This window comes from Epargyreus clarus, unplaced genomic scaffold (assembly GCF_041222505.1).
Source record: "Epargyreus clarus isolate Ecla_fem2 unplaced genomic scaffold, WU_Ecla_fem_2.2 ptg000032l, whole genome shotgun sequence".
Lineage (NCBI taxonomy): Eukaryota > Metazoa > Arthropoda > Insecta > Lepidoptera > Hesperiidae > Epargyreus > Epargyreus clarus.
The window spans coordinates 6343250-6370488 of NW_027332237.1; the positions used below are offsets into that span (position 1 = coordinate 6343250).

At 34.0% G+C, this 27239-nt stretch overlaps 1 protein-coding gene across 1 annotated transcript in view; it reads right to left on the minus strand.

Moving 5' to 3' along the window:
• Positions 1-6768: 6768 nt before the first annotated feature.
• Positions 6769-27239, minus strand: part of LOC140755173 (zwei Ig domain protein zig-8) — a 191412-nt gene continuing 170941 nt past the window's right edge. The window contains exons 6-8 of the mRNA XM_073090384.1: positions 25403-25522; positions 17133-17330; positions 6769-8364 (exon numbers count right to left, since the gene is read on the minus strand). Coding sequence (XP_072946485.1) covers positions 8231-8364; positions 17133-17330; positions 25403-25522 — 452 coding nt within the window. The 3' untranslated portion in view covers positions 6769-8230. The remainder of the gene's footprint in view (positions 8365-17132; positions 17331-25402; positions 25523-27239) is intronic.

Below are 27239 nucleotides of genomic sequence, written 5' to 3' on the forward strand. Positions count from 1 at the left end.
TGTAGCTTTCAGATTGTGAAAGAATTTTCAAGATCTGTTCAGTATTTCCGAAGATTAGCGTAAGCTAATCTTCGGTTTGCTAATGTTTGTAAAAACAAGCAATCAAATTTACAAATTTTACCTCTGCATATTAGTATTACGAACATACATCATTTTATATAATAACATACGAAACATACCATGGTAGAGTTATTCATAGATTATATATATACTAGCTGACCCGGCAAACGTTATTTATATGGCAAATAAATAAAAAAATGGGTAGGGTGAACCCCTTATCACTTAGGGGTATGAAAAATAGATAGTAGCAGATTCTCAAACCTACTGAATATGCATATAAAATTTGGTGAAAATCGGTAAAATGGTTTCGGAGGAGTACGGCAACTAACATTGTGACACGAGAATTTTATATATAAGATAGACGCCCTACAGCCCAATTAGATTGACGGATTTTAATATATGGGATGTCATTTGATTCGTCGAATATGTGGGAGCAAAATAGGCTATATTTTTAAACGTTCAAGTTTTTTTTGCTTTTATAATAAACATAATATCTAGTGTAAAATAATTTAAGAATAAAACCACTAACTAAATATTTGCTATCTTTATTTGTCAAAGTTTACCTTAAATCTAAATTCTGTTACATAACCCTTTTTCTACCCTTACTCAAAGTCATTGCTTGTGTCCTTCAAATATGTATTACAATAAATTAATCGATAGTAGAAAACTAATGAAAAGTGGTTTACAGCGATTCACTATATTAATTATATTATTATTTACAACATCATATTTACATTTATCTTACAAGTAAACGATAATATTAATATAAATGTTACTATTTAAAATTTCATCTAGAAAACAACTACAAATAACATTAAATTTTTCGGTGCTATTTTCAAATTCGTAAGATTTTATCATACAAACATATTTGTGTAATATTAAGAAGTATTTACAGTTATTTATTTAAATAGATTACATAGATACATTAAAACTCGAAAAATATTTTTCAACGCGAAATAAGATACATATTGCGAATCATGAACAATTTTAATGATTTCAATACCAAATTTTGACAAATAATTCTCAATGTCAATGTAGGCACTTTACAAAACAATTTTATAACAGTTATAAGTGGAAAACGTTTTACAAAATTTGTGATTTAGAAATTTAATAGTTATTGCTATAAAAAAATTAAACAATAAAATAATTGTCATTTCGGCAAAAAGACATAGAAACCTACAATATTAGCAATAGGTATTTTACATTTTTTCCAGGAACAAAATAAATAGGTAAATATTCACATCCAATTACATATAAATATTATAACGCATTGATGACAACTTTTAAAGAAAAAACAAAACAATTGTAAAGAAAGAATGAAAGAAAGAGTTGCAGTCTAAGATCTGACTACGTAATCTTTATGCCCGTCTGTTAAAAATAAATTAATTTTCATTTGATATTTTCCATATAATGTAATAGGAATATGTAATATGTAATAAGTTATCGATCGAAACACCGTTTTTGTTATTTATTTTTCACAAAGAATTATTAAGATGATTTTATTATTTTATTATGTATGAAAAATGGTATTTTCTTTAAAACAGATGGATGTAAAGATTACCCAGTCGTATCTCATACTGTTAAGATCAAAGGCTATACAAATAGCGGCAATTGGTAAGGCGAAATATCATTCACATAGCTTCTAATCGCGTAGGTCTTATTTGAAGATTGAACGGATATTAGACTTTTATATCAATCCCTTTTGATCTAAAAAAACATTACGTATATTGCTTTTACGAAATTTCGAATACCTTGGAATGAGATGCTATAATATAATACTTCATTTGAATCAATTTGAGATCAATTTTTTGTTAAAGGCTTTTGGCTCGATGCTTTCACACATGATACGATTAGTAATAGTATCTCTTTTATACTTAGGTGTTATATATCTATTATTGCACGGACGTTCTTGCTGCGGACGTGTAAGATTTGGAATGAGCTTCCTCCTGAGGTATTCCCGGAGCACTATCACATGGGGCTCTTCAAAAAGATGCAAAGCCGGCGATGCATTGGCGACTCCTCTGGTATTGCAAATGTCCATAGGCGGCGTATACTTTCCATTAGGTTGCACGTCTGCCTAATCGTTAGGTTAAACTATAAAAAAAAATTGTGCCCCTGTTGGGGGCGGGTTCTTCTTTAAGAATGAAAGGAGTTTAAGCCATAGTCCACTGCGCGGGCCAAGCCCAGCTTAGTAGACTTCACAACTAAAAACCACGCTAAAATCGCACAAGGAAATTCGTTAGTCCTGAAGATCCTGAGAAGAATGGAACAAAATTATTAAAATCTTGTATTGTCGTCGGTTCTTGATAAGTGTTCAAAATTTTAAATTATTCGGACCTACCAAAATGTGTAAACATCGTATTCAAAGATTCCGTTACATACATACAGGTCAAGCTAATAAAAGAGTGGTAAAAAAAAACTCAGGTACATAGGCTTTCCTGTTGGTGTTTTAGTACATGTATTAAATCAATTGTTGGTGTATACTTAGGATTCGAACCTGAGGCCACAGATTGAGAGACCAAGATTAAACCACTAAGCTATAACTGCTTTATCTTTAATACTTCATTTGATAAATAGTTATCAATTTATATCTTATGTATGGAAGAAGTCTTTGACTAAGCCAAATGCCTCGTACAATTGTCTCCTACTTTACAAAATAGAACACAACAGCGCTTCACATTTGTTACTAGGCAGACATAGGTGACTTTTCTGTCCTTTCTAAAGCAAATTTACTTAAGCAGTCTTCCTGTTCCAAACACGCCTCGAGTTTTTGAAAGCTCTAACTTTGTTCCCTAAACTGTTAAACTGAGTGTTACAAAGTGTTCAGTTAAATCAAAGCTCCTGTTTGATAAACGGAGTGAAGTTATAAAATGATTTTATTCGAAATAGTATGATATGCTAGCAAAAAAAATAAGCCACCTATATTTCGACTATTAGGAGTGTTTGAAAAGAATTATTTATAGTACCATAATCGGAAATCCTTACTAATCCCTACTAATATTATAAATCCGAAAGTAACTCTGTCTGTCTGTCTGTCTGGTTGTCTCTTCTTTACGCCTAAACCACTGAACCGATTTTAATGAAATTTTGTACAAAGATAGTCTGAGACCCAAGAAAGGACATAGGATAGTTTTTATGCCGGAAATCCCACGGGAACTAGGGATGGCGATCTAAGATCGATTAATCGGAGAATCGATCTTTTGGTCTAAAAAAATCGATTATTTTAATCGATATTAGTAAGGATTGAATCGAAAACTATGCATTTGATCAAGTGATGATCTTTAGCAAAGTTGTTGTCCATGAGCCCACGAAGGTTCCAGAGTTGGTACGACCAATTTTCGCCAGATGGCGCCACTGTCGTTCCAATGAAGGTACGAATTTTCAGTTTTACGTACGAGTATGTTAGTATGTCATATTATTTTCTTTTAAACGCGGGCGAAGCCGCGGACAAATACTTATAGTATTATACGCTAGCTGTGAAAATATAGGCCACCTATTAAATCGACTAAGGAGTGTTTCAAACTTACGAGTAAATAACGCATTTTTAAGTTACACAACTTTATTTTGTGAAAATGTTATAACAATATTTTAATTTAAAAATATTTTGATGATATTAGTGGCCAATTGCTCTCTATTTCAAAATTAATTAATTGCTAAAAGAGTTTCCGCAGTTTTTGAAAATATGTCAAACAACATTAATCCATCCAACGCACTGTTTCACTGTTGCAATTATCCAATTTATAAAATGTCAAGCAATAGTTGCAATAAAACAAAGTATTTTAAACATTTATTGACGCTTTATTAAGAGCTCAATAATATTATAAAATGTACTAGCTGACTCGGCAAACGTTGTGTTTCCATATAAAAAAATCCAAATAAAAAAATGTTAAGAGTGAACAACCCTTATCACTTAGGGGTATGAAAAATAGATAGTTGCCGATTCTCAGATCCACTGAATATGCTTATAAAATTTGGTGAAAATCGGTAAAGCCGTTTCGGAGGAGTCCGGTAACTAACATTGTGACACGAGAATTTTATATATAAGATAATAAGTTCAATTTTAAAATTCAGCATATAAAAGTAAATACAAAAAAAATTGTACACGTAAACAAATTCCTACAAAAAGAACGTTAGAAACGCCAAGCGGCTAAGCTCTAATTATTTCCTCGTTAAAAACACAACTTACACAAATACGAAAGTTCTTTGAAAAGAACAACATACAAGCATCTATTTCCTCACGCGATTTACCTAAGCAGTTTGTTCAAAGCTCACGTCTGGCGCGGACTTTTTGAAAGCTCGCAACTAACTTACGTGAACAAGCTTTGCACTACCACCTGCCGCCATTTTAGTTTCTATCTAAAATTTAATTAAGTCTATTTACAAACGCTTTGCCGTTTAAAAGGCTATTTAATGTGGGTACACTTTCCTTGAGTTTTTAAAGCTGAAGTATTTTGAAAACGTTCATATTTATGCAGGTTAACTGGGGCAGCCTTTTTGAGCAAGCTTTAAGATTTTAAGACATATTATAAATTTTATGTTAAATGTTCTGTATAAAGTACTCTTTAGAAATTGGCGTTACTGTACTCTTATTTTCTCTACTTTTAGCCATATGAATCTGCTTCTAGTTAGTATTAATTTCAGTGGTAGCTCTTTGATATTACACTGTCAAGTCTTTAAATTTGTTAAACGAATAACGGTTCGTCTGATGAGAAATATTCTGACAAACTGAAGACATCTACAATCCAACTAAGACGCATATCCAAGTTCGAAAACAGATCCTTTGTTATACATAAGACTAAGTTCGAACTCCTCATTTCTTACCCTACAAAAGAGACCATATAATACAGCTACTTTGTTAGCCACAAAACTAACTTGAAACGCTTCATTTTACCAACAAATCATCTTACCCAACAAAACAGAACACAGCTTCTATATTACACCTAATAACCCTTTCATATCTATTCCAATTTTCCAAAAACATTCGACGCCCCAAAAATATGGCGTACACAAAACTTTTTGCAAATTCATGCGCGCATAATCGGGGTTGAAAGCTAGGCATTAATAAAACATTTCCGTCGCGACCCGTTTTCTGTGTATTGAATTGTCTCGAATCGATTTTAACCTCGAAAGATAATTTTATGCGAGCTCTTTCTTCGAAATAAATGGTGTGTGATGATCGCTCAGCTCAATCTAACGGGTACAGCGATCCCAATGTATATTTGATTGGTTTCAATATTCGTTTTTCAAAGTGAAGAGTTATGTGTTGCTACGTAATCAAATGGGATTTATCAAGTGATTCGGGTTGACTAGAAAACTTACATCAGTAGAAAAGAAATTGATGTAAGTCTCTGTTAGTATGAAAGAGACCTTCATAATAAACGCTATCTACACTCATAACCCACACTAGGATTCCCTGTATCGTGGTTTGATTGTGAAATCTACTCGTATATTCATCATTTAGAAATCTCTCTGGCCGGGGATCGAACCCGGGACCCTCTGCGCGTCAGACCGGCATGGTGACCGCTCCGTCACGCGGGTCGTCATGTCGTCGTCGTCATGAAAATATGTTTGTTATAAATATAGAAAGAGAATCTTTGAAATAAATAATAATAAGAGTTATGTGTGGGATGAAAATTAATTATAATTTTGTTGTATTACGTGTCTGAGAGCTTTAAACAAAGTCGGCCATAATCGGCTAACTTCGGTTTTTTATGGCGTCGATATCTACTAAGAGTTGTTACTACACTATTTTCTAGATGTCCAAACTCTTACTTTGTAATATTCCAGATTTAATCAACACACATTACAACTCTTTATTATAACATACATTCTTAAGTCGACGAGACTGCATTTTAAAAATCGAAAAGTATACAGTTAAGTACTGATATAAAACTTTTAGTCCATTAGACTGAGTGTAAATTATAGTAGTACTAAGCTATAGGCTAAACAAGTCACAATCTAAAATACTTGTATAATCCGCATAAAACTGCTAGTCCGCTCTGAATATAGAAATGAATCGCGTCGCCACAGCAAATTATATGAGCACACCAGCTCGCAACAACTTCAGAGCGGACTTACTTTGGTGATAACTATACCAACCAGGACCGTAATAAAATAAAACTAGTATGACATTCAATACAAACATGTTTGTGCGTTTACAGACTTGAATAAATATGTTTGTGTGTTCAACAAATATATTTGTAGTGTAGGTGTTATTTACACAGTAACGTTTTAACGGGATGTTATGTACACACCTAAAGTAGGGTGAGGTAAGCGGGAAGACCTTTTTAAGTGGTTATTTATGTTCAAAATCCTGTGTACGGGTCAAATTTAGTAAGAAATTGACCTAGGGGAAATGTATTATAGTTGTCACATAAGATTATTATGAGTTGTGTTAATACATCTATTACGTAGTGTATTTACGAGTATTATATTGAATGTTAATAAGAAATTGTTGATCCGAACGTCAGAACAGTAAAAGCCTGGTAAAAGTTGAATTACGAGTACATACGAAGTTACAAAGTAAAGTAAAAAGTTGTTTCATTTTAACTAAGAATATTTTTATTTGGATTTTCTATTTTAATGTTTCAATGGGAGAAACTTTACTAGCACAAGTTTTGACTATAAAAATAATTGCTGAAAATTATTTTTCGTGAAACAACTTAATAGGTGAAACCTTATTTTTACAACTGTAGAAAATTTTATATTTTACAATAAAAAATTAATTAAACTTTTCGAAGAAACTGTACCCACATTTATATTTACGGCATAATTATACTATAAAAATTACATTACATTAAAATATTTTTAATTAAATCGTTTTTATAATTCTTAATTAATTACATTTATTTTATAAACGTATATTAAATTTTCTACTCCATTCTTTGTTATACAAACCTTAAGGTGGATGCATACTGAGCTTTTGTGACGAAACTAATTAATATGATTTTAATATTATATGTTGTAAATACTCGACGAGCTTCCTACACGCCTTTATTTTTTTTATACAGGAATACTATCTACTTTTGAAGTAAAATTAGTGTATATTACTCCCTGTAAAGCCCTTTTCCATTGAATTCATGTCTCAATCACGTCAATAATTTTAATTTATAATTATTGTGATATTGGGAAGTTGTAGAAATTACATACACTTAAATTAAATTCACTTTTATAGATTATGAATGAATAATATCCCTAAAATTATATTCTAAAATATTTGAACGTATGCTTTATTTAACTACACTATTTTAAATGGTTTATCCTAAATTACTGAAAAGTCATAAAAGCTCTGTATGCATCCACACTCTCATATTGCTTACGACATTCGAAATAACACTTCGGTTTTTTAATATAACTTGATTGGAAAAGTACCAACTGATTTACATTTTATTTTTTGTTTATGTCGATCGAAAATCTGTCGCACAAAATATAATCTCGATTTTACTTAAATTTCGTGTTGAAGTACTTAACCATTTTTTGTTGCTCCCAGAAGTACTCAATATTTTTTCATTTAAATTCAGATGCAACGGTTTTTTTTAAATAGTTATCGATCTTACTATGTACTCATTTCTTATACTTTTGGTCACAAATAAAACTATTAAAACTCACCGTTAGTTCAAATTAAATCAGGAATTGATGGATTAATACATTTAAAAAATCAATATTTGATTGATAGTTTTTGTATCACGTGAAAATTCTTGATTTATTGCGAAAACGCTCTATACGTAATAATGTAGGAAGTTTTGGATCTGTTGCGCCTATTCTGCACCACGGAAGTTTCGGGACCGTCCAAAAATAAATTGCATTTCAAATTGATCCAATGCAACCAATTCAAATCAATTTCTAAGATCAATTTAAGATTGAAATTATCTAATCAATAGTGTCCTTATTCATGACGTAATCTAAAATAGATGCCTAAAACATTAGACTCACCTCACTCCACCGTCAATGAAGTTTCGGTTCATCTTAAAGATATGTCCATAAATAATATTCCGCAGTAGAAAATATTCAAAACTTCAACCAAAACCACAGATTACATACAGAATAGACCTCCAGATATTAATCCATTCAGCTACAATTCCAATCAAGTTCCACCAAATCACTACACTAAACTCAAAATACTTTTTACAGTTCGTCAAACACTCGATCCAGGGCTGGATTGCTGTAACTTTCATCTGAACCCGTCTATAGAGCTCGTGTAGAGTGTCGCTAGAGTGCAGTAGAGTGAGATGAGGAGGTTCACTGACAGCGCGCCAGGTGACGCTGTGTTCGCGTTCCCATGCTGCATCGCTGCTGGGTGCTCACCTGTTTAACAAACAAAACGCGTAATGTAAAGCAAATGTATTAACGATGTAACTTACCGCTTATGAGCATAGATAGGTTATATTATAAAATGTCATTGCCTATGAGATATTTTTTGTGTATCTAAAGTAACCACAACGTATCTTAGTATAGGGTGAAAATAAAGAATACTACAATTTGATACTACCAGTTTATAGAATAATTTGGCTCTAAATATAGGTGCCAGTGCCACACTTTTTAATGAAGTAGCAACGTGCAGTCAACTTGATGGTAAATGGTCACTGTCATGCATGGATATTTGTAACAAACCCATATGTAACAAAGTTCTATTTGAACGACTGAGATGGTCATTTTATCGAAACGAAAGAATTGCTTCACGCTTAAAATAGGTGTGGCGGCGATACTTCCCCTATAAAACTGTACCGCCACCGTTTTTTGAGATGAGTTTTAAATGCAGCGGGTATACTGTGACTCTGATGACTCAATTGTAACAAGTCGTATATCCCTCAGACGCTCCTTGCTTTAAAATAGAACATAGCCGTGCAATACTGCTAAGACAAGCAGTTATAATCGGGACCCTCAAGTATTCTTTTACCAGTTTAAACCAGTTATAATTCCAACCAAAACAGTAATTAAAACAAATGATCACCATTTTACACGTCTAAGCGAGCCGTAACATTTAGTACAATTAAATTAATTTAACACAATTATGTACCACTTTGCAATGTACACAAAAGCTCGAGTGACTCATTAATCATAAGGACTAAATCTTCATCTGGTACATTGTCTTGCAAATGAATGTTTGTAATTATCGCCTCATTATTTAAGTGTTCCGTTATGTTTAATTAACCTGGATAAACAAAGTGGGGATTAAATATTACGGTTTTATTTTACAGATTTTAAATTGTAATCATTGATAGGCCACTCACTTTGCCTTTGTTGAAACTAAATGAATTACAAGAGAGAAAAAGATATACAATGGTGGACAATATATCATTTGTCTTATTAGGTATTTCGGGGGTACCTAAAAGATAAAATCGGAACCTTATTATTAAGCCTCCGCTGTCTGGCCGCCTTATCGTCGCATATCGCCTATCCGTCTGTCACAGGTCCCTATTATCTTTACTGTATTGATAGACACTTGATATTTTATAGGGTATGTTTTACTTTGGCAGGGAAACCAACAAATACTAAAACGATCTAAAATAAATGGGCCATAATATAAGAAACGCGTTTGTTTGTCAGTTTTCGGTTTATCTATTAAACCATAATATAATAATCTACGTAAATTATGTACCACTTTGAAATGTACACAGAAGCTCGAGTGACTCATCATATAAGGACTGAATCTTCATTTGGTGCATTGTCTTGCAAATGAATATTTGTAATTATCGCCTCATTATTTAAGTGTTCCGTTATGTTTAATTAACTTGGATAAATAAAGTGGGGATTAAATATTACGGTTTTAACTTATACAATGGATTAAGCTGGCTTATCATTCGGAAGGTGCGAAGATCAAGTCCCATTTACACACCTCTGACTTTAGAAAGTTATTATATGGGCATTAAAAATTAATTCCGTATCACTCCACAAGAAAGAAAACAACGCGAAGAAACCAACTTGACTAATAGAACTAAACAATAATCTCAATGTTATGTGAAGTGTTATTGCACTTGGCCAGCGCGGTGGTGAACAAAATTAAAAAATATATATAAATGCTTTTAAAAATTATTTTATTTCACTTTCTTTCACAGATTTTGAAGATGATGGAACCCTTTGTGGTTCGACTCCGGCGGCCTTAGCGCCACACCTATTACTGTCTTATAATAGCAATGTTAAGCGCTACTGTGTTCTGGTTTGAAGGGTATTGTAAAGGAGACATACTTTTCCAAGGCGTTCCAGCTTAGTCCATAGGGGTAACGGCGCATCTGTGGCCGGCCCCAGTCATCCTATCTAGGGTTGATTACCGATATCCATGGGTGGCAGTACACACTTACCATACATACAATATACATACAATACCACAGGTGGTGCATACTTGTCTAAATATATAGATACAGATAGATAAATAAAGTATAACATTGGACACTCAACAAATGACCAGTGGTTCTCAACCCGTACATCAATCCCGAAATTAAATCGCTCAATAAAGGAAATATGGGACGGAATGAGGAAGCGTTTCAACAAGGATCAAAGGAACCCTTTCTGAAATCCCTATATTCAATCCAGAGTTATACCTTATTCGGGATTAACTTTTGCTAGCAAATCAACTTCTATACTAAATGAGTTTTATGGCTCATAATAAAGAACTTACTATCTACATTTATCTATATAATATCTATATAAATATTGGTAAGGTTTAAAATAAAAAGATATTTATGAAGAAAAAAAGAAAAAAAATAATGTTTCCATTTCGTATGAATTTAAATGATAGTATTTCTCTAAAATTTAATTAAAAATACAACCATCTAGGTTTCAACAATTTGAAAGTGAGTTATAACTATTTTATTTAGAAACTTTCTAACTATTTAAAAATTCACTTAAAGCTCAACGAAAAATCGTAAAGATAATATTCATATTAACCCAAAATGAAAGTAAGTTGGATCCTACATATAGATCCATCACTAAAATAAGCATAAAACAACGAATATTCAAATATTTTATAAACTTTAAGGAAAAACCTACTGAATTGCCGAAATACTTTTCTGTTACTTTCTATGAAAGAGTTATTAGTGTTTGATATTATAAATAACACGATAACTAATACTCCTGACATAATTTACGATAAAAAATCTGTTCCCGTTCCCTTACTACTCCTGAAGACTAAATTGGAACGCCTCGAAAAATACGTCTTCTTCACCAAACGCTACGAAGCAGAACAGACCAGCTCCTAACACTACCTTTTTATAATATTAGAGTAACATTCGAGCAAGCAGTCCCGATGGTATACTACTGCTGTTCAAGAACATCTGTAATCAACCCCAAATAAAATAAGATTCCTACTCGAAGTCGACCACAGATGCGCCGCCAGTTTGCCACTACGCCACAGTATGTCTGCTTTACCACATCCTTCAAACCACAACACAGCAGCGTCTAACACTGTTATTAAGCAGAAATATGTGTGGTGGTAGTGCCTCCGGAGTCGAATCACAGAGGGTTCTAAATAATAGCTAGTAATAAATCTTACACGCCACGACAATATACGGACATACATGATACATATTTTATTTACGTGCTTAGAAGAAAGATACTCGTAACTCGTATGTGATATGGTGTTACATATCAAAGAATCCTTTCAGGAAGTTCCCTTTATCTAATAACGCGCCGTCGCTTTCGAGTCCAATATATTTCTTTTAAGATATTACTTATGTAGCTCGTATGAAATTTAATTTCTTATGGTATTCTTTTTTATTTTAAAGCTATTTAAAAGGCCACTGCGCATTTATATCGACAATCATATTAAAACAAACAAACAAAACAAACAACACAAACAAAACCCTGAAGATATTATTATATTGGATTCGAAGGGCATTGTAAACCCTCTGGGTACAATTGGCCCATAGACCACTGGTATAGAAGCTTTGACAGAATGCTTTAAAAAGTGTTATTTTAACGTTCAAGGTGCAGCGAGCAAATCTATGAGCCAGCATGTTTCCACGGACTGCCAACAACCTTCTCTCTCTCTCAATATCAATATCATCTTTTAACTTATCAGTGACAATATGACCCAAGTACTTAAACTGAGAGACACGTTTCAATTCAATACCATTTAGCTAAAAGGTGGCACATTCTTTGGCTGTTGGTTTTTTCCTACAAACACCAAAAACTCACTTTTTTTTGGGATCAATCTTTAAACCATGTCTCTCAGCATTCGCTACACATTTAATACTGCTGTTATTAAGTAGAAATTGGTGTGGCGGTGGTGCTGCCGGAGTTAACCCTAGAGTATTCTACCACGTTCCTCAATAAATGTAAAAAACTTTCCATAATTTGGGATGGGGTTATTGAAATTTACATAAGGAAACTTCACTTTATTCATATATTGCGATTTCATTTACGTGCCATTAAAACACACTAAGAAATTTATACTTATAACCAGATATAGAAATTTAAAATTTTGGATATCTGCCTTATCTCCGAGAAATTCGAGAATCAAACTACGAATCACCTACGCATCGAACCGGAGACTTGGAGAATGAATTCTGATAAAAGTTCTCAAAATACAATAAAATGTAGATAAAGTCAATAAGAAATGTAAAAGTTTTGACAAAATATACTTAGTGTTTGTTACAATAGAATTTATTGTGAACGAATCACCGAAGCTTGAATTCCCTATAATATTACAGTATGAATTTCTCTAAAAGCTGTCTCCGACGCCATAATAAAAGGGATTTCCGCTCAAGAAAGTGTATGGAAGTAAATAATCTAAGCTAGGGTTGATACACGTGGATATTAGAAAGAAAACATTACAATTCTGCTGTACTAAGGACAGTTTACTTGCTTTAAAAAAAAATGTGAAATGAATATATCTTAAAGGCAATTGTGTAAAGAAAAATGACAAGCAATTAAAGTAACAATGCCGAAAATGTTTTCTTTGTTGGATTACACTTTATATTCAACCAGCAGCCCATTGATTTATCGAATGAGACCTTCCTGTATTAACCGTATTTGATTATAAAAATTGATGACGTCAGCAGATTACTAACTTCCTCGCTAGAAGTTGTAGTATATTTTCTAAATTTAATCCTTTAATACATTCCTACAATACTCTTAGAAGACGAAGACTTTTATCTTGTAAGATCTCTCCTCCGATTGAAGAATTGCTTAATCTAGACCGAAAAACTTCAGCACAATTTTGATTTTGGCTTCCAAATTCTTACTTAAGGCAACAGTTTACTTAAGTTACCAATGTTCGTGGGTAAATTAAATAGACAACCCTATCTCAGTGAAAGGTACCAGAACAAAACCCTATTCACATTTATTCTTGTCCCCCAGATTTGCTGCAAATCCTTTTTCTTGAATCTTTTTGTGTGTAACCCAGCTGGCCAGAAAGTATAAAACATTTTTAAAACTTCAACAAACACGCACAATAGGATTAAAGTATTGGTCTGGAATTGTAAGGCTAGAATACCATCACTTTCTCCTTTGAAATGAAGGTTATAGGAGGCTGAATGTCGTCTCGACTAAGGGTTCATAATTCAGTGAAAGATAACAGTTGCTATCTGCAAATTTCTTCATCAATTATAATTAGTAATTCAAAATGTGAAATATAATTACTACTCCAAACGAGTTAAAACACCGATATACTGATTGATTGTTTCTAAATCGGGACAATAAAGGGCTGTCGTCGAGTGACTCCAGGAAAACTTCTCATCTAGCAATATATCATGAGCATAATCGCGTAGCACGAGCGCGGATCTTTTTTCACAATGAAGACCTTAGTCCAGGCACTGACCAAGTGCAAATTGGTGTGAATTCCTCTCCAACTTTTGAAAAGGCCTGGATAAATCTAGAGTTTAACATTGTGTCAGATGTTTCAAATCAATGGGGAATGAAAACTGCTAACAAGGTTTAAGCACTCCTATCCAATCGCAACAACCGGAACGGCTTGACATGCCTTCCAAAACATTGACGTATGGAACCAATACCTAATACCAATAGAATTTTATACAAGTATATGGAAATTATTAATTATTTGCTATAACTTTGTAGGAAAATTTAGTGACCAGACCTACATGATTCAGAATCTACAGAAAATCTACAGAATTCTTTAAAAATGTTCGTAAAGTCCTGTAAAATCTAGAAACTTACCACCACGGTAAATAATGGCCTAACTCCTCTCAGTCTGGGAGGAGACCCGTGCCTAGTGAAATAATAATAGGTTAACGACATGTATAAGCTGTTATTACGTAGAATGTATTTAACCCCACATAACTACGAGGAATGGCTCGTCAGAGAACCCCATCCCTTGTAAGGATTCCCGTATTAACTCGTGTCCTGATTGAATGTACTGTTTTGTATGCGAAACATGATACCGAGGTTAAATACTCGTAGGTACATGTGCGAGTAGGGAGATACTAGTATGAATTTCTAGTAGTTTGAAGGTCGTAGAACCCTTTGTGGTTTGACTCCGGCGGCACCACCGCCACACCTATTTCGGCCTAATAACAGCAGTATTAAACACTGCGTTATTAAGGGTGGTTTTGAAGGGTGTGGTAAGGGAGACATACTTTTCCGAGGCATTCCAGCTTAGTCCTCAAGATTAGCAGCGCATCTGTGGCCAACCTCAGGTAGGACACTATCTAATCCTATCTGGGGTTGATTACAGATGTCCATGGGTGGCAGTAGTCACTTACCATCAGGTGGACTGCATGCTCATCTGCTACTCCTTTATCATAAAAAAAATCTGCCTACTTTGGATGACCTGATCCAAAAAAGTGGGTATCTGGATATTTATGATTATTGGAATGATGTGGATATTAGAAATGAATAATTATCATTTGTAAAAGCAAAGCATAATTCAAGTGTGAAGGCGTTAAAAAAGTAGTTAAAATTAGGAGTCTATTCATTTTGTTTCTCTTTCTTTACGTAAACAAAAGAAAAGAGTAAGCCTAAAATTCGATCACTGTGTTCATCTAAGTTGATTAGTGCAGTATTTAAACGTGAATTAAAAAGGTTTCATAAAAAAATGATAAACAATGTTAAACCTGTACCTGTTTTGGTATTTGTTTACGTATTTGCCCATATATTTCCAATCAAGTTATGGGAGCTGGGCGTCGAGGAAAGAATTGCAGTCTATTTCACGAACGAATTAATACGTTTATTTAAAAAAACACAAATGTTACACAACTTCTGACAATAAAAATATATGGTGTGATAGGTAGAGTCACTTTCCGCGATGGAGGTGAAGTGTTCCCATGGCGGACGGCCACCTGGTGGGACGCGCCTCGTCAGCGTTGGCCGTTCCGCGAAGACACGATGCAGCGTGAGAACGGTGTAGAGCTGGCGCGATGCAGCCTTAACGTGTAGGGGTGTCCCTGACACGTAAGTATCAGCACCCTTAGCGGATTGTATCAGAACTGATTGTAAACATATGGTAAATATGTAAACAAACACAAAAACAGACATTTTTGTAAAAGCCTAAAAACTTATAATCCATAGTATACGTTTTTAGGTTAGGTACTGACGTCAAATAGGAAATGAGCCAGGGGACTGACTGTTACATAAACATTATCAAATTATCGGGTAGCTATTATGTTTTGTATAAACGATGTCAATTTCTCTTGACTTAAGTATCAAGTGTGCCGTCAAGATTAGTTATAGTATCGAAACTGGTACTAATGAATAAAGCAGGGAACTGATGGATGTGTATTGTTGTGAACACGATGTATTATAATTAATGCTTAAAAGTTTCTTTGCATTGATTTTGCTTGCTGAATCGAGTGTCACTGTAAAATAAGAAATGTTTAGAAAACTTACCTTAATTAGCCAGGGGAATGACAAATGATGCGTAATAATTATGAAGGACATATCGTTTGTAAGTCACTGATATTCTTAATAATTTAATTCTTTATTAGAAAGCGATACTTAGTATACTTAGCAATTTTAGAGTACAACATTTATTATGTTACGAGCAAACTGGGTCACAGTTCGTAAGTTAGATTTTTCATTTCATAAAAAGGTCTAAAATATTTTTATTTTTATCCACAATGATATTATAATATTCCATTGTCACAAATGTGCCTCTTCCTTTGCTCTGCAAGTTCTGAATATTTGATGATTCTACCTACATTGTTTCATAAGCCTCGTAACAGAACATTTTTCACTTTTCACTAAAACAAATGTAGGATTTATTTATCTTCAAATTATATAATATCTTAAAAATATACTAACATTTTTATATTATAGTCACGTGAATTTTGGAGGACATAATACATACTAATTGGGTACTTGACTTACTTGCGTAGAATTTTCACAGAAAAACTATTCGAATACTCAAAACCAAGGTTTCTGTAGTGTTAATATAATGACTTCTAGGTAATAAACAAAACGCTTGTCGACATACTTCAAATAAAATCTGTTTTCGTGAAATAATTTCGTGGAACTTATTTGTTTAATAAACCGTATTATAGGAACGCTTCATGTTGGTATATTTACTAGAAAATTTAATTTGAAACGTAACACTCGACGCCGCTACAAGGAAAAATGTATAAAGGTTTTAATATTTACAAATTAGACGAAGTAATTACTTTTATTATCAGTGGCAGGTTACTACAGTTCCCGCTACTGGTTAATAGAAGCTTCATTATTGTGAATCGTGTAATGATTCTAAGTTTATACTCTAAGTGCAGATAATGATAAAAATATATTCTCTTCAGGTTCAAAGTGTTCAATATTTCACAACAAAAGCACGCTTCGCCATAGTGGGTACACACACAGCTATTATAGTTCCCGCTGTCTGTCGATAGCAGTTTCTTGTATGTGAATAGTAATAATTCCAAGTTAAGTATCATTGAACATGTAAGTAGTCTTTCAATACATATATATAAGCTTATTATAAACGGAGAAGTTATTATCGTCTTTAATGTGAACATTCACAGAAGCAGACTCTGCCATTGTGAGTACACAGCTGTAATTCCCGCTGTCTGTCGATAGAAGTTTCTTGTTTGTGAATAGTGTTATAATTCCAAATCAAGGGTCAAGGGAACATGCAAGTAGTCTCTCAATGTATATAAGCATGTTTTAAACAAAGTGGAGTAATTAGATATTACCGTTTATAACGTGAACATTCACAGAAGCAGGCTCCGCCATAGTGGGTACGCAGCTGTAGTTCCCGCTGTCTGTCGGTAGAAGCTTCTCGATGGTGAGTCGTGACGTCAGCTGCTCGGTCCACTCGGTCTTGAGCCGCACCCTCGGCGCTTCTTCTATTTCGTTTGCTTCTACCTCTTTATACTCTATTATTGATGATCCTAGAGACAAACATTTGATTTAGTATTTGGTAACTACCTTATTTAATTAGCAGCACTTGGGGTTTAAAATGCAAACCTTCATACAAAGGGTTCAGGTGTCGAATTGCAGGTTCTCTGATTTTCAAAGTTATGAGCGAATAGGAATATAAATATTACTCGCAGGAAATTCACAGAGTTCTCTCAAAAATATTCCAAAAGTAAAATGGATGGTACATGGTAAAATGGCATGGTAGCACTTAACCTGCTTAGTCTTCTTACATTCAGAGGAGATCTATTTCTAAAAGTTAGACACAGTCTAATTATTATAGCAATTACAAAAAACAAAAAATCTTACGATACCTCATAAAAACAAAACACGTTCACAAAAAAAGATAAACGTATGAAACAAAGATACAAAGATACTAAATAAAAGATACGCTTACGTTCTCACATTTGAAACGGAGCCAGTCTAGCAGGTTGTATTTCAATCGATCGACGCCATTGACTACTAAAATAGCCGGGAGGACACAACCGACTGCCCCAATTATCGGCCACAGCTCATGCAAGTGCCAAACCTTCGCACTGAATTGACTTTATCGTCTACTACGGACTTTACTTACATTAATGGGAATATGGGTGTATGTAAAGATAGATACACAGAAAAGCAACTTTACGAATGTTTTCTTAGTTATATGTTTTGAGGGTGGTAGAACTCTTTGTGGGTCGACTCTGGCGGCACCATCGCCCCACCTATTTCTTCCTAACAACAGCAATGTTAAGCGCTGTTGTATTCTGGTTTGAAGGGTGTGGTAAGGGCGACATACTTTTCCGAGGCGTTCCAGCTTAGTCCTCAGGGGTAGCGGCGCATCTATGGCCGATCTCAGGTAGAAATATCTTATGCTATTTGGGATCGATTATAGATGTCCATGGGCGGTAGTAGCCATTTACCATAAGGTGGACTGCATGCTCGTCTGCTACTCGTATATTATAAGAAATATATACAAAACCTTCCTACCTAGGTCGGCCACAGATGCGCCGCTACACCTGAGGACTAAGCTGGAACGCCTCGGAAAAGTATGTCGGAAAAGTATATTAAAAAAAAAGTACAAAGTCTTTGATTAAGTTACGAAGGGTATTATAACTCTCATTACAAATTAGTCGGTCTTCTGCAATAACAATAACACCACATAACACCGTCTTACATCGTTGTATAATGTTTTTTACATCCAAAAGCTTTTAAAAATTGTTCTTCATTGCCTACAATTCGAGAATAACTTCACTTCGTAAATAATTCGCTCGTCCTAATTTACTGTCACAAAACTCTGAAGCTTAAAGTTTCCTTTCGAATGTGAATACGCAACTGTTTTGTTATGTACCGCGGTGAAGAATGATCAAACATTTTTCTAACAAGTTTTATGTGATTTGTGTTGAGTAAGATTTGTTCTTCGTTCTTTAGGAATAAGTTTTAAAGAGCTTAGGAACTAAGTCTTGGAAAAATTGGGCCACACAAGGACAGTGATCTCTTAATAAACTGGTTGAAAGTGCTACGAAGGCATTTTTATTCCTATTTCACCCTAATTCTACCTATTTCTCACTCATAACAGTAATTTTAAGTTTTATTATATTCTGTCTGCAGGAGTAGAATCGCATCTTTGGCCGACCTCAGGTTAAAATCTAATCTTATCTGGGGTTGATTACAAATGTCAGAGTACAGAGAAAAAACATACTCTTTTGCCACTTTTAGAACTGATTTACAATATGATTTGATTAAACGATGTTCATTATAGCCTCATAGAGAGAAATACAGACAGACAGGCTTGAACGTCAGCGGTACTTCTTCTCCAGAACGAAATACCTTGTGCTGTGGCGGTAGAGATGTATTGACTTTCAAAAAGAGTTCCGTAAAGAATCTATTTTGAATAAAACATTTTGGATTTCGTTTTAACGGACGGACAAGACATAAGGATTCCATTTCGTAATTTTGAAATAACAACAAAAACAATCCTTTATCTATCTTATCTCAGTTCAACGGCTCCCTCTCTTATTGTTACTTAGCCGAAAAAATACATGTACATGAAAAAAATACACATACAGTATTATACGTTTACATAGTACAGGCAGAAAATAATAATTACCCAATTGCTCGAGGGTATACAATAATGAAACGTCCCAGAAACTTGTTCTACAAGGTCCTAGTATGTAATATGCGAGTTTAATTTAAGGTACTGTTGTCACAATTTTTTTATCCAATTATCTCTTTCTGCTTTCACTTATATATGAATACTGATATTGAAATACGGTTAGTTCGTACAATAGTAAAGATTACTCGCTCCTAACAAGAAAACGTAACCTTTTGACAATTGTCACTGTCATCTATATTCGTGTAAAGTATTAAAAAAATGTAGTTTTAGATCATTTACGAATGAAACGATATTTCTTCGCACTTTTTCTTCGATTTCGTGTCTTAATTGCGCATGTCGGTATTGTTCCGCGTAAATTACACCATGACAGCCATTAAACGGCAGACAGAATTGTCAGCCGTTTAAGTCATTCAAACCTTCCTTCAATTACAAAGCGGTGAGATATCTATACTTATCTATGGGTTAGTTAGTGATTCGACTAATCTGAGGGTCTCAGGTGTAAACTCAGGTTTAAAGTTCATGTATTTGAATTTTTCAAAGTTCTGTGCATTTTATGACTGCCTAAACAAACATATTATATTAGAGTACTTTTCCGTTTAATAGCTCATTTAGCTTTGAAGATGTTGAAGGCAAATTTAAAATATTTCGTTGGTTTATTAACTATGATAATAATGACGCTAATGGAGATATTTTTGTATTTTCCACCGCTAAAGCAAGTGATAATTAATTTTTAATACGCAAATAACTTTGATAAATCAGAGGTGCGTGCCAAGTTCCTTAAGAACTAGGCTATCACTGTCGCTACACTACACTTACAAAGATAGAAGCGCTAAATTCAATGTTAAATTTAAGTAAGTGTCAAATTCAGATAATTGTTTAAATTACCTCATAATTAATATTACAGCAGTGTTTAAGTATAATTGACAGCACAAAATCATATTACGGAGCGCACTCAAATAATATGTGTTAAATTCGTAGTATTCGTACATTAATTTAATACTCATTTCATTGATTTATTAATTGGATTTCAACTATTAGGCCGAGAACGCACTGCGGTTAAACGCAGACTGAATAAAAATAGCTGAAAACGCCAAAACGCATACGAACACGCACTGCGGTTTTCTTTTGGCTTAATTTTATTTCAATCTCATCATGGATTTCAGGCGAACAGCACGTGTTGTGGGGTTAGTTTCATCGCTCGCCCAACGAGACTGAATAAAAACCAATGATATTTAAAACTATAGATATGTTACCTGCCCACTAAACTACACTAATAAGTGAGCGTACCGCGAGCGCATTGACACACAAATGCACGTTTTTTATTTTGCTTACTTGATATTTTATAAGTGACGGAGCTATTGGAACAATGTGGTAAAAAAGACAACTAGTGTTTGCGTTTCAAGATTCATTCGTTCGTACGTAATATCTACGTAAATTTTGCTTCTCTATCACTACTTGTGGAAGGAATACGTTATCTCTTTTTTGTCAGTTACATAATTATGGCGGACCAAACACGAAAAATAATCAAGATACACCTAATAATGATTTCTCCGTTTCCATGAAGCTTGTGTATTTTTTACATAATTTGTACATGCACGCATTGCACAAGAAGGCATTTTGAGGGTTAGAAGACTAAAATAAAGACGTGTACAGTGACATACATACGTATCAGTTACTACGCCGGGTGAGAGCGACTGGAGTCGATTCACTCCAATTGGTGTATTTTTTATATTTCATGTTTTACACGCTAGTAACATATCTTTACTTTATCAATGCGCCACCATACAATTATTATAGGAGACAAAAAAACCGCGCTTTAAACAAGCCGCGGTCAAAATGTAACAATAAATCAGTCGCCTGAAAAAGTCACTAGTGCGTGCACTTGTATGGAAAGCAATATGTTTTATATTTTTTAATCGCGCGCGTTTAATCGCAGTGCGGTCTCAGCCTTATAGACAGACAGGCATTAAAGCCATAAAAGCAACGTATTTAATGTAAGTAATGGTAATGGGAAATGGTGATACCCTAGTGGTTAAGAAGCTCGGCCTCTTGATCGAAGGGTCCGAGGTTTAAATCCCAGACACGCACCTCTGATTTTTAAAAGGTATGTGCGTATAGAAATTAATTATCACTTGCTTTAACGGTGATTGAAAACATCGTGAGGAAACTGAAAATAAAATTTATAAAAATGAATAGCAAAGAGTATAGCGTTCACCTGAATGTCACTGCAGCCCATCAACTTCATAACCCAAGTCTGTAGTAAACTCCATTGAAATTCTACATAAGATCTACATAGAACTCAGTTAGGACACATCAAATAAGTATATTTCCCTTACATTTACCCTTCAAACCAAAACACAGCAGCACTTAACACTGATGTGATATGACGATGTATATGACATGGCAGAAATAGGTATGACGGTAATGTCTACAGAGTGGAACCACAAACGGTTCTACGACAAATAAATAATTCTATGCAATGATTAATAAAATAGACACACAAAAGAACATTTAAAGTTTCAGCTGAACATAAAAGTCTAAATAAGAAACCACAGACATAAAAAGCGGCACTTTAGTCGACTATAAAACTTCAGTTGCAAATTGGTCGAGAGAATATAAATTACTGAGCAAAGAAACAGTCTTCGCTCAATAATTCGCTAAGTTTTGCGGATTCAAAATAAGATCTAGATAGTTTCTGCATTTCAATTTCCTTGTTAATAAGTTGTTTGACAATTAAATCAGTTGTTTTTGTTTGAAAACTTAAAGAAATGAAGTAATAAATATGTATTTACTGAAAGAGACGTTAGAACTGATATTTAATATTTAAAAATATTCTACAGTTTCAATCTCATAGTAGGTTTATTTGTGTTATGTACACACACAAAGACAAGTACATAAATACCCAGACCCACATCACAGGTCATTCAAATTCAAATTCATCATTTGGATGTTTGCTGGGAATCAAACCCGGAAGCATCTGAATTTCAAACTAGTATTATGATCGCTTTTCGGTAGATCCTATAGTTCTTATATTTGTAGAATTAACACATAAATCTCATATTTAACGTAATATTAAAGTGTTCGATTCTTTGAAACATTTTTTTATGCAATAGAAGCCGCAAACGAGCATGCAGTCCACCTGATGTTAAGTTTTATCGCCTTTAGACAAATGCGGTCAACCTCATCTAAAATTCCTTTCAGTTATTTACACTTTCGACAAGGGGCTTACAAGAATTATTTTATATTTCTACAACTTACAAACATTTTACATCATAATAAAATTACATACGACGTCTACAGAATTGACTTAAGATTCTTTATAAAAATATAAACATTGATTCAAAAAAAACTATCGGCATATAATTTGAAGTTTTGAAGGTGGTAGAACCCTTTGTGGTTCGACTCCGGCGGCACCACCGCCACACTTATTTCTGCCTAATAACAGCAGTGTCAGGCGTTGCTGTGTTCCGTTTTGACGGGTGTGGTTGGTCCTCAAGGGTAGCGGCGCATCTGTGGCCGACATCAGGTACGAATATGTAATCCTATCTGGGGTTGATTACAGATGTTCATGGGCGGTAGTAACCACTTACCATCAGGTGGACTGCATGCTCGTCTGCTACTCGTATATTATAAAAAAAGTATATTGTACTTAAAACTTACAATAGCTGCATTCGATAATTATTTGCAAAGTATTGTCGCTCCGATTCGTTACCGATTTATTTTGCTCGTTAGTAAGTTGATTTAAAAACTGGAATACTGACAAAGGAAATATTTTGCAATGTAAATATTTTATGTAACAAAGTACCAACTGATTATTAAAAAACTTCGTAACTTAAAATTTAACGATTTCTATTTCAGTACAAACTAAAAAATAATTTAAATTTAGTTAGTGCGTAATTCAGCTCATAATTATCAGCATTAGATCCAGTTTACGTCATCATTCAGATTAGGGTTGTTGCGAATATCAGCATCAGCATCAGCATCCGCTGATTATCAGCTTTCTTTTAAATATCAGCATCAGCATCCGCATCCGCAACAAAAGATGCTGATATTTAATGCTGATATTGAAATTGTAACGTGTTCGTTGAAGGCGGGACCGAGCCTTAATCACGTGGAGTTTTAGCCAATCACAGAAGTTTATAAACACAAGTTGTCATCAAACAATCATTCGATTGTATTGACAACGTATTTTGGTCAGACATCAATAACTTTCGATCATAGTTCAATCAATCAATAACAGAATTATGTATTCAATTCATAATGCCACATCCAGTGAAAAGTGCAATATGACCAAATATTTCGTTATTGAACAAAGATATGACACAGTGTTGTTTTGTAAAAAAAATAACTATATATAATAATAACAAAATTTGTTTCAATTGATTTTTGCTTTGTAGTGACATGGAAGTCGATTGTATTTTTTAATTAATTTTTTTTTTCACCTTTTTTAGTGATGACATACTAAAAATCTTACAAATGCACTAGTCGCCCTTACGATTTTTGAAAGTTCCCCTCGATTTCTCTGGTCATCAGACCCTTATTTTCTTATAATGGAACTACTTTGGAAATATCTTTTTTTCCAACAAAATAAGAATCATCCAGTTCGGTTCATAAACGACGAAGTTATCCGCGAACAAACATAAAAAAGACATATGGTAGAATTGAGAAACCGCCTCATTTTGTGAAGTTGGTTAAAAAAGACTATTCTCGTTAGGGACGTAAAATACCTCAGTATAAAATATATTTATTATTTAGTATTTTTAAATATCAGCATCAGCATCAGCATCAGCTGATATTAATCTGAAAAAATCAGCATCAGCAACAACCCTGATTCAGATATCTCCTATGAAATGTGTGTAAAATCGTTCATATATAACATTATAGTAATTATAATTAATTTCTTGATAACATATAGGTAGGATTAAAATCCTGAAGTCGATGACAGACGCAATGTTACCTCTAAGTAAGGATATCTCTCTTACCATTCCCTTAAAACCAGAACTCCGCAGCGATAAACTCTGTTCTGATCAGTCAGAAGTATAGCGGTAGTACCTATGGAGTCGAACTACCACCTTTTTTAAACGCTTTCTACACTCACAACCCCTCACTAGAATATCCTGCATAGTAGGTGCCATGTACACACACAAAGACGAATTCACGAACACCCAGATCCAGAACAGATATCGAAATTCATCATTCAAATATCTGTCTTGCTGGGGATCGAAAACCCTTTGCGCGTCAGACCGGTATGGTGACCGCTTCGCCATGCGGGTAGTCCTATTATGTAGCAGTATATGTAGCACCTTACAGTCGTCACAATTTAATAGGCCCATTTTGACACAAACCATCACTAGGCTCTAAGCATGTGACATACAAATCGATAACCAAAGAAACCGATTTTTACGACAAATCGATTACAACCACACATCGTATTGTATAAATTACTTAATATTTTGTAAACAGAATATTTATTATATATTTTTCTAAATCATCTAAATATTCAATAAAAAGGAGAAAAGAAAATAAATTCTACTGTAATTTAAAAATTTAATCATTTTTAGAAGATAAAATAAAGAAAGCTGGTAGGTAAATTGTATTTGTTTTCGTTTTATCATTCACTAAGAAACAAAGTTATTTTATTGTTGTTACGATGAAAAAGGGATAAATAATTAGTCGATTATGGTTTCTTCCGAATGCTTTGAAGCCGCAAGCTCTAACCGTCACGTGGTCGTAATCTGCCTACTAAAAAGTTAGTTTAAGACATTAATGACATTGGGATGGCATGTGTCAAAATGGGCCTATTAAATTGTGACGACTATAGTATGAAGCAATGTTGAGAATTTGAGAGTAGACACACACCGAGATCAAACACCGACTCGTTGCATTCATATTACGTAAGATTCCTTTTTACAATGTACGCTAGATAGAATATATTATATAAAAAATACGAACCCTTATACCAAAATATGGTGCCAAGGTCATGGGGACCCTGACTGAGGATGCAGGTGAGAGACAACGAGCTGCCCGTCTTCACGTACAAGTCCACTGGACCCAGGATGTGTGCCTTCGCTTCTGTTGACAATAACATGGATTTATAACCGACGGACAAAAGAAAAGATGAAAGAGAAATATGGCCGAGATTTATAGCCCAATAGAGGCAGTTATACTAATAAATATAGTTTAAAAAACTAAAAACCACGCTTTTGTGATAAAATAAACAAAAAGGAAAAAATAATCTTCAATCTAGGAATCAATTAAGGAACAGTAAATAGAATAATTGTGAAAAAAGAGTGGGCGCTTTCGAAAACTGATAAATGGAGCACCCCACCCCAGAAGTGGCTACTACCGCCCATGGACATCTGTAATGAACCTCAGATAGAATTAGATATTCCTACCTGAGGTCGGCTACAGATGCGCCGCTACCCCTGAGGACTAAGCTGGAACGCCTCAAAAAAATATGTCTCCCTTACTACACCCTTCAAACCATAACACAGCAGTGCTTAACACTACTTCTATCAGGTAGGAATAGGCGTGGCGGTGGTGCCGCCGGAGTCAAACCACAAAGGGTTCTACTAACTTTTACTTGCTAGTACATACATACATTTTAGTTATATATAATCCTACATATATAAATTATCGTGTCACAATGTTAGTTACAGTACTCCTCCGAAACAGCTTTACTGATTTTCACCAAATTTTATATGCATATTCAGTAGGTCTGAGAATCGGCAACTATCTATTTTTCATACCCGTTATAAGGGTTGTTCACCCTTAACATTTTTTAATTATATGGCAACACAACGTTTGCCGGATCAGCTAGTATTTTATATAATACAATTTTAAATAATTTTGAAAAGTCATCCAGCCAAAAAGACATACTTATAAGCTTACAGGTGGCATGAAGATACTCGTAACACAGAGAATAATTCATGAGATGCGTATGATCAATTATCATCATTAATAATTAATTACCCGGTTACAACTGTATACATGATTGATATCCTTATTAACGACGATATTCAATTTACAATAGGGGAGAGCTGGGTTAAAAGGGTCATTTTTCCTCTACTGTCTTTACGTATTTCATGAGACAGTCCAAGAAGTAGACAGATAACTAAAACCTTTTCTTTATTTCGCTCTAAAAATGCAATGCAATCTTTGAATCTCTCCTAGTTTAAATAAGTGTAAGTTTCCCATATCGGTATTTAGCAATGATCAAAGATTATTAAACACCACACATTTAAAATATAACAAACTAGCTGATGCGGCAAACTTTGTACCGCCTCAAAATCTATTTATCAAATATATTTCATATAAATTATAACCTACGTTACTCGTGAATAATGTAGCTTTTGAATGGTGAAAGATTTTTTAAAATCCGTCCAGTAGTTTTTGTGCCTATACATTACAACCAAACAAACAGACAAAGTTTTCCTCTTCATAATATTAGTATACATATCTTCAACTTTAATAGGAACATCAATTGAGAGGCCAAGGAATTATTTTAGGATTGCTTTCCGCTCGAAATAGTGTCGCCGATGACTTATTTTCCTGGTAATTTACAGTGACCCTTTGATTACATGTCCCTTTTAATCCACTTCTCCCACTACTTAATCGGATAACAAACATGATAATAATTTTAGAAAGTAAAAGTACTGTAAAATGTTGTATAATTTATCATTCCAATTTTAATGAAATTCAAAGGCGGGTTAACCGTATTTTATGACATCATTAATCACAGATTGCAGAAAACCGTAGATAGTATGCTTGGAGTTCAAGTACATAGGTA